Source organism: Pseudopodoces humilis, chromosome 2 (genome assembly GCF_049639895.1).
Source record: "Pseudopodoces humilis isolate 2021_Gansu_Grassland_sample_001 chromosome 2, ASM4963989v1, whole genome shotgun sequence".
Classification (NCBI taxonomy): domain Eukaryota; kingdom Metazoa; phylum Chordata; class Aves; order Passeriformes; family Paridae; genus Pseudopodoces; species Pseudopodoces humilis.
The window spans coordinates 25154508-25171112 of record NC_142201.1 but is presented as its reverse complement, the minus strand read 5'-3'; the positions used below and the strand labels follow the sequence as shown (position 1 = coordinate 25171112).

The window sequence follows — 16605 nt, the reverse complement described above, 5'->3', positions numbered from 1 at the left end:
ATGCATCCTCAATAAAGACAAATTTTCTAACGCAGTCACTCAAGACTCAGAATGTCTCCTCAAGCAACACATTATCTTCAAGTATTAACATGGGTATCTAGTTGTAGACTTCAACATCTGAAATTTGAGATTTAGGCATTAATCTAGCTTTAAAGCCTTAGAATTAGATTGAATGCGTGTAATGGAAGACAACTAGAATTTCATAAAGGAACCAAGTCAGAATATTCACAATACAAACTGTTTACAAAATTGGTACAGGTATGATAACTCTAATTTTCAGCACCCTAAATATATGGTGATGAAGAATTTTGGACATCTAACAGAGAGCATAATGGTATCAAAAAAGCTATAGTGCAGTATGTGTAGTTCTGTCTAGTGGAAGCTCATTCTGTCCTTAGAAAAAAACGTTTTTTAACAAGTGTTCTCTCTCTCACACTTGAAGTTCATTTCCCTGACAGATGTCACAAAGGTGGTTTTCAATGATATCTGAACACTGCATTTGTAGCAAATGTGCATGTCGCATACAGGCAAGAAAACCATGTAGAGTTTATTTGCTTTCTCACTTTGAGGACATTTTCTAAACCCATTAAAGCACATTATAGCATAAACTGTAAAAAAATTTCTATAGCAGAGAGTCAGCAACAAAATGTAGGTTACAGAATAGCATACAACAGAATAACAAAATGCAAAGAAGCAAAAAGCTTTTTTAAAGTTCATGATTCTATACCACACCTCATATACCTCAATATAATTTGTATAAAGTCTTTTTTATTTTAAATACTTATAGAGTAGCTATAAAGAACATTTCTAACTGTAGGCTTAAATGATATTGTACTGCTCTTTAACAGTTTAATTTAAGAACAGTGAAAGATGAAATGGATATCATGACAAATCCACAATAGTCTTACCATGTGAGTGCTGGTTGTCATTAGCTGAGGATAGGAAGAGAAGCAAGTAGCAAAAAGAAAAAAAGCACACAAATAAAATAGACCAAAATATCAATGGATAAAATAAATAAAATGCAAAAGTTCATAAAATTTGCATTCATGTGACTGCAAAGCAAGTAGAGATAGATTATTTTAAGCTGCTATATGTCAAAAATAATTAAACTATTAAAAAGCTTTTATATATTTAAAATCTTTTATGATCATTCATAACTACTCTACCGAGAGCATTTTGGTATGTTAAACACATATTCATCAGATGCATGTTAAGTATGAAACTGAAAAGTTACTGTATACATTAAGAAGACATGGAATTGATGTCATATATTTCTCCTAATTAGTATCCAATCTTATGTCTCTGCTTACTAATACACAGTATGTTTCATTGAACTGTTCAGATTTATTTAAACAGATAACCCATCTATCTCACCGTAACTCATAAAAAAGTTATCATCTTGCATAAAATATTAAAGAAAACAATTAAAATTATGTTCATTTCACAACTGGCATTAAAAAAAATTACCATTGACTGATGAAATCCAACACTAACCTGTCCATTGCTGGTCACAATTGTGTTGTCTAACAATAAATAGGCACCAAAGAAAAATACCACAGCATCAAACACTCCTAGGAATGTCCAATAAATAAATGCACGCCAGCGCAGCAAAGCATTCTTGGCAACATCTCTGTGTGAAACAAGAAACATATGTTCATTATCAACAGGTCTGAAAATCCCAGATAAGTGAGATCATTCATACTGTTTCTTGAAAACCACTACATTTCCACATTACAACTGTCCACCACTGCAAATCTAACTCCTACCTCAACATGTCCTCTTTATTTTTATTTAATTGTTACTAAACCCTTTTTACTGATCCCTGTAATTCTGCTTATTTCAACAATGGCAAACTCTATGCTGTACCCGTTTACTTTTCAATCTCTTTACAGAAGGTATCTCTTTTCTAGTGCTTGCTGCGCATGTCATGATCCACTGCAGATATTAAATGGAAACACTAGAGGTCTCTGGAGACTTCGCTTTATTTCCCCTAGGATACTTATATACAGACTATTGCAACAAAATAAAACATTAATTTTATGTGGAATGTAAAACGAGGGGTTTGCAGTTGACTTGAAGCTTCAGGTCAAATAGAGTTGCTTGAATGTTTTTCCACAAAAACATACAGGGATTTGTAAACTACAGTACACTTCACTAGTATGTATTTTCTTACTACAAAAAATTGTTAAATGTTACAACTTCAGTTTTTGTCCACATAATGGGTATGCATCAACTTGGCATACAGTATAGAATGCATCAGAGTCAATCAGGACATAGTTAAATGAAAACCCTGAGTTACAGAAACATTTACTACCAACCAGTACTTCCATCATATGAACTTTAAAGACTGTCTGATGACCACATAAAGTAATTTCTCCCCAGAGATTAACAATATAGAGTGCAAACCCGTATTTGGCCACGAATAGCCTCATCTGGCCCAGAACAACCACTATTGCCCTAAACAGCTTAGCAATAGTCTCTGTCAGGTATCAAAACACACAAGTTTCTGACAAGTAAGCTCTGCTAGCTTTCATAAACCAGAAAGAGGCTTCTGAATTACCATTTCTAAATTAAAAACATTCAAAACATCACAGAGAAAATTAAAACATTACTGCTGAAACTCAACAGTATTCTCTTGTATTCTTCTTCAAATTTCATTACTGTTGATTAATGCTTGGGCAGCCAATATTACTTGTTTCGAAGAATGTTTTTTCTTTGATTATCTCCTGTTACCTCTCCCTGAAATGTACTGCTTTTGCAGCTACAAGGATCTAAACTGAGCACTGTTCCTAATTTAGACGGCCAAAAGCAGTTCTGTATTTCAAGTGGTTAAGAACCTAAACAAGTCAATTCCAATGTCCAGAAATGAGTCAACAATACGTTGGACACCACACAGAATACATCCTCTGATACACTGTAACATTCAGTCATCTTTTCTTACAGAATAAAACATGTATCTAGAAAAAACAGCATGTTTTCTTTTTTTAAAATACTTCTGTTCCCCGTATTTCCTCCCCATGGTTGGAGGAAATAAAGAGTACTAAAATAAATCTCCTAATATGATTTTGTTAAACAGTGATTACTATTTTGCTTTCATTCCCTCTGTAGCAAATGCCTGGTTTGGTTTGTAAATGTGCATGTAAAAACACATGTTTATCTGTTGTAACTTCGTAGGCCATGCATCTGGTCTTCAGTCTTTCTGCTGCAGTGTATCTGATGTTCTGCTGTATCCTTGTGGTATAGAAATCTTGAGGACTTCCACTGTAACAGACACAGATCCCACAACTGAACAGTCAAACTTTGGGGTACAGTGTTTTAATTTTACCTGTACAGGGAAGGCTCTCTCTTGAGTGTGTCTGGACTGACATGTTGTTCCATTAGACCGTACAAGAGGATAGGAAGGGAGGTGAAGCTGATATTGTACAGTGTGAGATACGCAGTATCGTATAAAGTCTGTAGATGGAAAATAATTAAATCAGCTACTTTTAATTTAAAATCAAATCATAGTTTAAAAATAAATCTTCTGCATGAGACTTCATTTGAAATGAATGCATGAACTTCTGCAGGAAACCAAAGTTATATTTCTTCAGAATGGAGGCAAATACCCATAAACTGCTGCTGACCGGTATGGGATACAACTCTCCACTTGTATCCCATTTACCTGGAGGAAAAAGATCAGCAAAAAAATCCATTTCATGGACCAGTGTGGTCCACATACTGGCTCCTCCTATTGTTTCAGCTGTAATACCAGCTCCAAATTACAGATTCCTGTAGAGGCAGAAATTTTTCTCTGACACAACACCCATATATCTCCTTCCCCTTTTATCTCCTCAATGTTTATAAAAAAGGAGAAAAATTCAGCTAAATTTTCATACCACGTTTTCATACCTAAATCCTAAAAATGCCTTATAAAAACCTACAAAGTTTTCTGTGGTTGTTTGAAACAGAATTCAAAACAGAAAAAAAAAATAAACTGTTATTTTAACTTCTCCTGGGCTTTCTTTCAACAAATTCAATAGTGCTGTTTTCCTCCCAATTAAATCCAACTCTCACTCAATTTAATACTGAAAACATAAACCTTTTTTGTCCAAATCCAGTCAATCATTCCTTTGTTTTTTGCTCCCTCATTCAGAAGAAAGAAGAGGTAGACAGATCTTTTCTACACAAATTAGATGAGAACAAGGGAGAAGAGAAAATAAACAAAAAATTAGGAAGGCAAATACTGAATCATCTCCTGAATGATGGCACTTCTCTGTTGAGTAATAGTTCACTTTTCCTCCATTTTTCAGTTTTTATATTTTCTTTTCAAGTACTTGGATGCTGCTATTCATCTGAAATTCGTAATTCATATCTGTTTATCCTAGAGAAGACTACTTTATTCTCTCATTTTCATTCTGAATTCTAAAAATGAACAATTTTCATTTAATTACTCATCTTTCAGGATTTCCCCTATTCACGTCCAGTAGGCTTAAATCTAACTGAATGCACATTTCCCACAGACACTTCACTTTGCACTGCCATTTCCAAATATTGTATTTCTGTATTCCTTGATTTTAACATTGCTTTTATGATAATTCATAAAAACAGTAATTCTGTAACTTAAATGCAATTGCCACTGAATACTGTATGAACCAAAAGTGATGTTCTTCTTTGTGTAAGTCAACACAAAATTTTTAGGAAGATCTTTTTTTTTTTTTTTTTGTTATAAAAAAAGCAAAAGAGATAACATGACATTGATAGAAAAAGATAACTAACCTGTTGTGAAAACCCACAGAAGAACTGATATAAAAACTGAGGAAAAATGAAGCAGACATTCTGAAAAACAAAGTGAACTGTTGTAAAGCGAAATGCAAGCGCTAATTTATATACAAGGCTATAGATGGGTGCATCATAGTTTTATAACACTAACAATAGTGAGCATGGCAGGAACAGTAATAAAAACTACATATATATTAAACTCCAACAGTCACATCATGCAGTAATACTGTTAGAAAAAAAACACTTAAAATATTTTCAAAACAATCTTACAAGGCTACAGTTTGAAAATTCAAGGGCAGTGAAATTTGGGATCCAGGAATACAGTTCACTTACAGCAAAGCAAAAAAGGGACAATCCAAAGGAGGAGATAAACCATGATAAGCAAGCATGGATACTCTGATTAGCATGGTTTCCACAAAGCAACTGAAACATGTTTCTAGCTGTAACCCCAAATGTCATCCTCTCCCAGTTATAGCTACAGTCAAACATGAGATCAAACCTGTAACAGTTCCTTTCTATAATACTCCATTGCTTACCAAAAGCTTGGATTAGATGCCAACATTTAGAAATAACAAAACTGTCTAAATAGGGGGATGCTCACTATGAACTTTTTCCACCTACACTATTCTAATGAATTTAGTCTAACTTAATTTGCAGTAATGTCTAAGTTCTCAAATACTATGTCCAATGTGATTTAAAAGTTCACGATAAAGACAACCTGGATGGTACTGGAAATAAGCAGACCAGTCTGAGATGGAATTTGTAGGATATGAAAAAATAAGATGGAAGTTTTGGTTTTAAGTGCAACATCTATTACAGAATCTATCTATATAAAATCTATTTCACTTCATGTTCAGAATAAAAACCCATTTAAAATAATCCCATTTAAGCACTGCATCTGGTACTCAAGAAAATCTCTTTATGGAATTGCTGCCAGTTTGTATCATTAGTTGCAAAAACTTTATATAGTCAGATATTTAAGTTTTTGAGGCTTATGTAATTAGAATAAGCATTCTCCTACCTTATAAAAGAAGTATTGCACAAGTTCAGATATCCTAATGTAATATAAATGCCCATGAACAAGCAACATTTTTTTCAAATGTTTAAATTTAGGTATTGCATAGTCACTGTTTCTTGCTGCTTGACGACCTTCTTTGCCAATGATTCCTTAAAAAAAAAAAAAGAGGTAGAGCTATTTAATAAGTAAAGAACCATTAAAAAGACATAATTAATTGCAAAATTATATAATAATGATATGGTACTGACAGAATGGGAGATCACGACTGTATCTCATACAATTCCTAGGACAAATGCACTAAAAGTTGTCTGTAACACATATAACCTGATTCTTTGAGACTGCCTGTTTTTAAGAAATGCATGTTTTTTGTCATTTCACTTGAAATAATATACTACAGAGCAGGCTTACCTATACCAACATGTGCTTCTAGAATCATACTGACATCATTTGCTCCATCACCAATTGCTAATGTGATAGGATGTTCTTTTGATAACTTAATCAACTTTACAATCTGAAAAAAAAAAATAGTGTTAGAAACTCTCCTCTGTAATGGTTTGCTATTTTGCATAAGTGTAACATTAAATAAAAATTACCAAGACAGTTTTATAATAAATTCTCAGAAGGCAGGGAAAACCAACATTACACATTGCAACAGCTATACATAAAGATCACAGTTTGCTCATATTATAAAGTATTTATTCCAAACATTTTTTTTAAATATTTCCAAACTACTAAGAGAGAGATGGGATGGGAGGAAGGAAGAGCTGAATAATGGAAGATACTGTTAAGATTGCTTAATGCAGTGCATCAGTAAATTAAGAGTATTCCAGAGAGTGCACCATTTCAAAGAAATCCTGAAATGAAAGACTAAAAACCTTTTATTTCTAATCTGTGTTGAACTTTTTTCCTACATTTAAGAAAATATATCGTACTCTATATACATATAAAAACTATTGATATAGAAATTGTCCAAATATGTGACTTCAAATCTCTCCATTACAAATTATTGTCTCTGAAAACTTGGTATTGAGTCAGCTGCAACTAAGAACTTCTACAAACTTCCAGATAATTATAGTGCTGGCTACATACATTTGTTAATGTGAATAAGGGTTACACATGCTATACCTGTGCACTGAGAAAAAGACATGACAAACTGAAAGAAAAAAGAAATACATATACAAGTACTTCTTTCCTTTAACAGCTCTTCAGCTATCTTGAGAGGTTTCAGTATTGGAAGGATAAGTTTTTACTTGATACAAATGGCAAATGCAACAGTCAGGTATACTAAAACATGATAATGCACACTTTTTTTTGTCTATTCTTCTTGGCTTTCCACTTATGTTAAAAACAGAAAAAATATCACTGCAGTAACAAGTAACACAGGTTCTTATAGTGTCAAAAGAGTAGACTATACGGAGTTTGTTAGGTTAAGAAGAGAGCAGTTAGTTCATTTATTAAATATGTTCATATTAGCATATACCAACCATAAAATTTGAACAGTATGCATGTAAATCAAATTCAGGTGCACAGCTGGGTGCTGTTGTAGCATACCCTTATCTAAATTGCTTGCCAGCAGAAATTTTCACCCCTCCATTATTTTTTTTTTACTTTTTTTATTTTAGAAGATGAAAAAAATTAATCGTAACATCTTAAGTTATCCTAAGTCATACAGAGCATTAATCGTCAATATCTACATATGTGCATAACTAATGAGCAATTATGAAATTAAACACAAACCTGTGCTTTTTGCAGAGGTGCCATTCGACAGCATAACACTGCACTGCAGTTCCTGCAAATATTAAGAAAGATCTCTCTGTAGTTACCAGAGCTCCCATCATGTCTTGGTTTCATTATTAATGATAATGCTGCTCCATCAATAATTAAGCCGTAATCTTGCGTATCGGTTGAAAGTCTGTTTGGGGATAAAATATAAACTAAGTGCTACTGTAAAATTCTCAGACACATTTAAAATCTGTCAGCAAGAATTACGTGAAAATTAATTAATGAAATAGTAATGCGTATAGAATACCACAAAGTTAATATACTTCTAAAGGAAATTCCTTGTATAAGACTTACAACATTTTAAAATTCTGGATTATGTTGAAAATATTCAGTGCTTCACCAGGTTTGAATACATAAATCTGATATCTAAGTGACTTCACCACTGAGTATGAGTGTATAATTAATGACTTTTCAGTTTGGTTTGAAAAGGTCCCAGGAAGTGCAATGAGCTAAACCAAGCTGCAGGAAAAAAGTTAATTTTGTGGCACATTCCATAACAGAGGAAAAGTAAGTTAAAGGGAAGGCCTACTCTGATGAGGAAATAATTTTTTTTCCAAGGGTCTACATTTACAGAAGTAAATAGTGCCTTGAAGGAAATGCCTAAAAGAAACCTCTTGGCCCAGATGGATAAGGCCACTGTCTACATCTACAGTATGGATATTTAGCCTTTAGAGTAGTGGCTAAGTCAAATACAGGTTTACTTTCATTTACAACACTAAAATGAAATAACTATTTATGTTTCCTATAATATTACAATATATTCTTATCCATAAAAATCTATTAGCAGTATGTCTGTAGTAATTTGAGCATTGCTAGAAGTGTAACCATAGTCACAGGAAGTAGTTTATTCACTACTTTATCATACAGTGAACAATGGGAGAAGGTAAGATGGTCTGGACTGCAAGAGCAATTTTCTGCTGCATCCAAATAAGTTATTTCAGAGCACCCTTACATCTGCCTGCATTACACGGCAGCCTCAGGCTCTGGGTCAACAGTGAACGTTGTATAAATGTACACGGAGGTTTATTTTTACACTCTTTGCAGTGTTCCAAGGTTACACACTGCTGTGCGCGGGGTTTCAACAAACATGGTTTCACCAAGACCAATGTTTGAGAGAAAAGCATATTTATTAATACGTGTTTTAGGCATCTCCATAATTTTTACTAGAACTGAAGCTATTTTTGGCAAGATAAAATTCTGTAAACTACATTTAATAACAGTTCCCAGATATTTTCATCACTTTGCTACTGCTAGCACAAACAGGGCAATGCCATCGGTGTACAATGATATCAAATGAAAAGCTGTCATTAATGAGGTCAAGTAAGGTACTGAATTTTTGGTGTATTATAGTGAAGCATGTTTAGCTTGAATTTGAAAATACAGGCAGAATCCTGCTATTACTATCTTAGTACTATTCTCCAGCTCTGGAGATAAAGGCAAAAAAAGATCTGAAGAGTTTAAAGATGTAGAAAATTGGCATTGCACAAAAAGTTAAACAAACATGTTTGATCACACCTTGTAAGGCCTGTGGTACTTAAACAAAATGGTACAGATGACATGGAGAAAAATTATTTATTTAACTGATTATATAAATGTTCTTGATTAGACCAATGGGGTAAGGAGAGCTAAGAAACATTACCTGGTCCAGACATTTAAGCTGTAAGGCTAAGAATTATAGAAAATCTCTGCTAAAATACTGTCACAAATACTTGTTAACTTATTGCTAACGGTTTTATGGTGGAAAAATTATTACAGTATCAGTTGTGATTTTTCTTTTAAGAGTCAAAGTAGTACCAGAAATGAGATAAAGAACCATGACTGAAAACCTAAATTTCTCTAAACAATCCTATACTTAATTGCTATACAATAATTCACACATTGGCAACAGAAACTGAAACATAGTGCTGTTCTTAAGGCAAATGGTCATCATTTCATTGTTTGCAAAATGCCCAGAAGCCCATTTCCAGGTTCAAAATCCAACTTTTGCCTTACCCTGAGTAGGTATCCCTGGTTAAGCTGCCATTTTGTCTTATGACAGTTTTGTTTAGGTCAAAAAGCACATCATGTAAACTCTGCTCCTCAATTTTCTTTGTGGTTAGCTCAAGTATTTGTGTATTTCGTCGGAAGAGTTTGCAAGCGTAGCAAGTAGCTGCAGCAGTCTCCATTTTGTCTCCTGTCAGAACCCAAACTTTAATTCCTGCTTTCTGGAGCGCTTCGATTGTGTCAGCAGCTTTTTCTTGTAGTCTGTAAAGTCAATTGACAACATACATTGATGGGCTACTTGGAAATGAGAAAGGTCTTTATTGAAAGATTTTCATAAACAAATAAAAAAATTTCAATAGAAATTAACAGATCTAAGAATTTTCCCCGAAGTATGACTCCAAAAATATTTAGGGGACTAGTATACGTTTTTGAATCCTTTTAAGATCTAAAGATTCTTCCTTCATTTCCTCAATTCCCATTTTGTAGTCCTTTCCTCCAAAACTTTTGCCTATAACTGGTTCAATAATTACATGTATGTAAATGGTTCAAAGAATACACTCATTTTTGTACACTTAACTATTATTAATTGCTTACTAGGATATAAAGTTGCTGTGTGTAACTTCAGTAAGATAAGAGTCTGAAGTTGATTCAAATAAGAGATTTCCCAAATAAATCTCTAACGCAGAAAAAGAGTCTTCAATTACTTTGTCCCCATCACTGAACATAAGAAACTAAGAAATGTACTAACTAACCGATCTTCCACAGCTGTAGCACCAAGTAATATAAAATCTCTTTCTATCTTCTCATACACTTCTGCCAATTTCTTGTCCCGGTCCTGAAGGGCCAACTTTGCATTCTGAAGCAGCTTCTGTACATTGCTATATTCTTCTGCTGTGAGCTTTTTATATGCAACACACAATGTTCGCAGTCCCTCCTAAAGACCACAATCAAAAGCAACAAAATGCATTTTACAAAACTTTTCTTAGACCTCTTGCTGGTGTTTATGCTGGAGGATTTGAAAAAGGAACATCACGAAGTGACTAAGTATAGACTGGTACAGTACAGTATAGACTAGGATATGGTTCAGCTTACTTCTGTTCTGCTCTGGAAGCAGTTACAACTTGATGAACCAACCTCAATTTCCCAGAAAATAAACAGCTCAGTGATCCAACTGGATATATGAGATTACAAGAGATGGCAAAGTCAAGGTAAATGTTTCCTTCCCTATGTGTATAATTAGGCAGAATGAGTCAGAATAATAGTAATATATGCAGAACCTGATTTTGTTGCTGTGTTGTAGCACATCCACAGAGACCAAACATCACAAAGAGAACTGAAAGTGAAAAGCCAACGGTACCAATTTTGGTCAAGTGAAAACTAGAATTTAGCTGTGAGTGTCTCATACTGCATCAAACTTCTGGACTGTGTGATGAACAAAAAAGGGAGTATATAAATTGTGTAAGGTGGGGAAAAGTTATTATAACACAGAAAAGTTTTGCCATCTGAGTTATATATTGCATCTCACAATACCATTTAACTGGCACTTCAGCTTCCTTAACTTTAATCCATCCAGTAGGTCTTTGTATAGTTACTTATGACCAAACCAAGAAGGAGAATTAAAATACCTCCCTGACTCTTGATATTGATAAAAGCAGGTGCCAGGTATTCTCTTTGACAGGCTTCTGTGTGTGTAGCCTGGAGCCAGTCCTATTTCTAATTATGCAGGATGAAGAATTAGGTGCTGGTCTGGATTTCTTTCCAGACACTGAATGGATATGATATCTAAATATATTTATATATATATATATATATTCTAAATATATAAAGTTATAAATATATAAATATTGTTATATAATATATATTTAATATATAAACACATAAATATAAATATATATAAATAAAAAAAATATATATACTTTTCAACTTCATTAGCCTCTTTTACTTGTAACTATCAGACAGCTGTCCCATATAAAATGAAGCTTAGTAAAGCAATTTGAGAGTTTTTCCCTTCAAAACAAAAGCAGGTGACACTGTGGCTTTTTTTTTTCCACATATCTGTAATACTTCGTTTTCAGTTTGAGTACTAGAAGTCATCAAATTATATGCTATGAAACACTGGCAGCTACCCTGCAGCGCAATGAGTTCTGCATATTTTCAGACACATCAAAATTCAGTACAACTCCAAATAGTATTTTTAGGTAAAACCAAGTTCTGAATTTCTTTTAAAGGTGATCAGACAGTTCATAGCTGATTTTTAGCAAGCAAAAATATAAGATATGGATGATCACTGCACTGTCTCCCCAGAGCTTGTAAAACAATCAAAGGCAGAAGATCGTAGTTGCTTAGGCTGGGGACTGAAACTAGCAATAGTTTTTACAGAGATGTACACTTTTCTTCTATTCAAAAATTAATTCAAACCACAATTGTGAAAATGCCATACTAATGAGCTAACTGATGACCTCTGGTTTAGCATACAGTTGTGCATATCTAATGCATTCATATTGCACCACAACTGACATCTGGAAGATGAGATGGAGGACAGATGCAAATAAGGGAGTTACACACACTGCTACCCACAAAGCCTGAGTGAACCTTGGCATGGAACAACCTTGGTGCCTGTAAAGATAAATCTGTTAGCAGATAAAGCAGGAGATCAAAACAGTTAATTTCTTTTTGACACTGATATCATGTGAACAGATCAATAAAATGGAATCTTACCACTGCATTGCGTTCTACTCGGGATCGTACTTGCTCAATTTTACCTTCTTTAACCCTAGGAAATATGGATGAATCTGCTCCCTTACAAAACAGAAATATATCACCTAAAAGAGACAGCATATGGAATTCAAGATGACCAAATAGACTTTCTTCAAAAAACAACCAAATTAATAAGTCTTCAAAACGTTTTCTTCCAACTTTTCTCTAATATTTGTAGGCATATTTGTAGTACCTAGTCCCTGATTTTATAAAGAAAGGCATATAGACTGTGTTTAATGCTTATCTCTGATAAATCTGAAACAAATCCAAGTGAAACAAAATATCTAACAGAATGTGTGACAGCCCTACCTGTTGAAGATTTAACAATTACACTCATTCGCCGTCTCACAGAGTCAAAACTGAAAACCTCCAGTAATTCAAACCTGAAACAGAAACAAAACTATTTTTCACACAACTCTATTTTTCCTGATGCCTAAACTGGTTATAATGACTTCAATCATATAAATTAAACACCATTTCTAATATGGAAGATTACACTGAGTACTATGGAATATGGAAGTAGTAGAGAATGAAATATCAGGTTGCAAATAATAAATATGGAAAGCCCTTAGCTCCTAATTACTTGAAACAGAACTTGTGAGGTCCCTAAGTATCTTTGGATGCATAGTCCATCTAATTTATTTAAGTACAAGACAAGAAAGCTTGCACCAGAGAACTGTACTGATTATAAAGTTTCTATGTATAATACTTAGACATAGCCTTAAAACTTGAAATGCATGCTTACACACAAGTCTTTATTTTATCTTTTTCTAATTTTTACTATTCTGTTGTTTGAGATTTCAGTCTTTTTAGGGCTGATTTCTTTTAGGATACTCTTTCACGGGGAGTTTTGTTTATTTTGGTTTTGTGTCAGGAAGAATACTTTAAAGGCTCGTTAGGCTTTTGTTTTTCATGTTTATTAATATATTATTAAAAGACGTGGTAGGTCTTCTCCAGACTTTGTTTAAGTTCAACTTACTACTGTTTGTTTTAAATGGTACAAAATGGTATTTTATTTAATTATATTTATTAAATTGCTCAAATATTGATAATTCAAGTGAAAAAAAATAATTTATTTTTACTGGTTTTACACTTGTCATTATTTCTAGGATTTGCTTTTATCACATGTTCTTTTCCTTTCTAAGTGGAAAAACGAACACCAGCTCTTGTTGCACTGTTTTGGTTTCATCAGTTTATATACTGCTTTCATTTACTCTCTTATATATTTCCATGAATTTAAGAGAGCCTCTCTTTTTCCAGCACAAACATAACCAATCCAATCATTAATTCCAACTTTTTCAGGATTTGTCTATGTCCAGATCTGCTTGTTTAGTTAGATTCTTCAGTCCTAAGTCCTTTTAATGCCCTAGAACTCCGACCTGTGTGAGCTACATCAGAGGCCCATGTCTACAAAATGTGATGCATTTGGGAGAAAATTCTCAATAATTATAGTGCTTTCTTCTGAGTCACCAAATGATACTCACTCCAGTTCTTATGTGCTGATCCAAAAAAGTCTGAAGTAACCTTTGAGAAAAATTCTCCGTTATTATCCTAAAAGGGGGTAAAGTAACAGCAAGGCTCCTATATTTGTGTCCAAGAGTCCCTGTGTAGTTAGCAGAGTACCCAAGCAGGAAGATCTCGATATACAACAGACTTAACCAGCAGACATCTACATAAGTGTAAGGTACATTTTCAAGGGTATGTACATACCACAGAACAGCTATACTATTTCAGTGTTATTGAAAATTTGACTGATATTATGGTCCACAAAAATTATTCTACAGATATTACCCTCCTGTAAATTCCATGGATTATTTGTGAAAAACAAATTGAATATACATCATTTTCTATTAAGTATTTACCGTACATGAAACCATCAGGACCTATTAGATCAGGTCATGAATCCTACATCACACCTTCATTGTCATACCAGTATTTTATACTGCATATAATATTAAAAAAGTGAAAGTAACTAAAATTACTATAGTTTCTTTATTTTTCTACTCAAACACAAGGTTCCTGGCTTTCCTGACTTAAAAATTCATGTGTAAGGAAACAATGGTTTATTGAACACATCAACAAAAACTCATCATCAGTCTATTTTGTTTTATTTTTAACCACTCACTTTTCTATGTTATTGTCCCGATTTAAGATCTCCATATAATTGTCTTTCAGCCTTAGATAGGTGTAACCAAGTCTGTGAAATGAAACACAGAACAAATGCAACAAATATATAATGATCTAGTTTAAGCATGTCATAAAGATTTAAGACTGAGGCCACAACAAACCAACACCAAAATCCCAAACCATTTTTAGTTGATTTTAAGCTATGAAAATTCATGAATTCATGTTAAGAAACAATCATCTGTAGATTACTTGGTGTTCGTTATTACGATTTTTGTTCTGGAAACCATTTTGAGCGTCAGTGATTAAATCTGTAGTTTAGAAAAATATAGCACCTAAGTACACACATACCTCTGTATTCCTTCAACTAAAGCAACTTCATCAGGTGATGATGATATATATATACAAGATCTTCTCTGTGCCTGGCTTTTCTTCAAACCATCTACGCTATCATCATCCTTCACCTGAACAGTGTGGCAAAGACAAAGAGCTCGGAAAAATAGTTCCTCTCTCTCCTGTAAAGCAAAAGGAATGGTTGTGATTACGTGTTATCGCTTGAAAACTCTTCTTTTGGGAGGTGATCAGTATCACGGATTACTGCTGATTATTAATCAAAGGCAGGCTCCTTGAGGGGGAGCCAGGTCTTTCCTTGTGGTAACCACACAATCATGTCACAGCTGTTTGTACACTTAGGAGTGCCATACAAGTCAGGTTGCTGGGATTGCCAAAGAAGTCAAGTTAATGATGCAAAAAAAACCCCAGTGCGCAACTTCTACCTCCTCTGCATGCCTAGATGTGGCTGAAGTTGTTTTTTTATTTTTTTTGCTTAAACTTTAACAACTTGTATTAATTAACCACTACTCGAGGTATAATTCAGAAGCCCTGAGTTCACACAGAAGGATGCAGTACTTGGAGCACAGGTCTTAGAAGGGCTTACAGATTTCAATCTCTTGAGCAACTTGAACACCCCTCAAAACTAAATAAATTACTGAAGTGCACATACTTTGGCAGCTCCAGCCAACCACTTCCTATAAAATTTCAGATGGTTTGGAAATGACAGCTCCTGGCACCAGAAAGAGATTTTTATTTCATGAATAGCTGTCCATGTCATATCTTTGTGTCTGAAACCTATTCTTGTGTGTTGTTAATTACAAACTGTCTGTGCTGTTGTGATTCCAAGACAAAAATTCAGCATACCTCGGGACCAGATCCTGAGGGCCATGGGTGAGAGATAAGGCTGCTGAACTACAGCAACATATTTTAAGAGACCTCATTTTGTACAGTGAAGGGTATGATATGAAGTGAGTGTGAATGATACGATACTGCACTGATGTAATAAAAAATTGTACTTTGGCTGTCATTATCCTGCCCATATAAACTCTTTTCAAACATAAAGCCTCCTGAAATTTCAACTAATTTTGCTTTACACAGCAAACAGCCACATGCTGTAGGTAGCACACTTCAGATGTGGCTACAATAAGTCACATTTTAAAGTAATTTGATCATAAACCATTCTGTGGCTACATTTTCACTGAGTGATGACTAAGTGCTTACACTAAGCCCCCATTTTCCCCTTTAAGGATTTTCTTGTCTTGCTTTCCCTGTTCTACCTAAAGTTAAATGGAAACCAGTTATCTGTGTCTGTAGCTATTAACCAGAGAAAGTTCTATATCTGGATTTTAACTCAGCTTTACAACTGCATTGAAATGAGAAACTTCCCATTAAGTCTCTAAATCTTACACTTAACTAGGATATGAAAATGTATATGCAGTTATCTACTTTGATTAGTAAAATTCAAGAATTGAATTTCTAATATTCCCTTCATCAGTACAGTTCAATTTTCATGTTTCATTGTAAAAAACCAAGAACATAGAGTTATCATACCTTTCCACTACCTCCTGGAGATGAGTCAATCATATCGATTCCTGTACAATCATGGAGGATTTGTCCATTGCAGATAACATGTGGTACATAAACATGCCCTTCAATGCAACATTCTACAAATTCCATATTGTTCTCAGTTAATGTTCCTGTTTTATCTGTGAAGACATACTCAATCTGCAAATGAGAACAAAATAAAACCAGCAGAAACATGAACAGAGATTTTCCAACATCTCTGAACAAAACTGAGTTTATTACTGGGTTACACTTTCCTTTGAAAATCCTTATGCTCTTTCAGAAAT

General features: G+C 33.9%; 1 protein-coding gene across 8 annotated transcripts in view; it reads right to left on the bottom strand.

The window, feature by feature from the left end:
• ATP11A (ATPase phospholipid transporting 11A) overlaps window positions 1–16605 on the bottom strand; it is a 115668-nt gene that overhangs the window by 17262 nt on the left and 81801 nt on the right. For 6 of the 8 annotated variants that reach the window (XR_015774652.1, XM_088067924.1, XM_088067933.1 and 3 more), the window contains exons 13-26: window positions 16307–16480; window positions 14774–14937; window positions 14424–14495; window positions 12608–12681; window positions 12260–12363; window positions 10294–10475; window positions 9551–9802; window positions 7514–7688; window positions 6185–6287; window positions 5780–5925; window positions 4756–4815; window positions 3326–3453; window positions 1495–1630; window positions 909–932 (exon numbers count right to left, since the gene is read on the bottom strand). Coding sequence is in view for 7 of the 8 variants with exons in the window: in XM_088067924.1 (XP_087924050.1) it covers window positions 909–932; window positions 1495–1630; window positions 3326–3453; window positions 4756–4815; window positions 5780–5925; window positions 6185–6287; window positions 7514–7688; window positions 9551–9802; window positions 10294–10475; window positions 12260–12363; window positions 12608–12681; window positions 14424–14495; window positions 14774–14937; window positions 16307–16480 (1794 nt within the window). In the remaining variant the exon portion in view is untranslated. The remainder of the gene's footprint in view (window positions 1–908; window positions 933–1494; window positions 1631–3325; window positions 3454–4755; window positions 4816–5779; window positions 5926–6184; window positions 6288–7513; window positions 7689–9550; window positions 9803–10293; window positions 10476–12259; window positions 12364–12607; window positions 12682–14423; window positions 14496–14773; window positions 14938–16306; window positions 16481–16605) is intronic. The other 2 variants (XM_014249656.2, XM_014249674.2) reach the window with 1 other exon arrangement.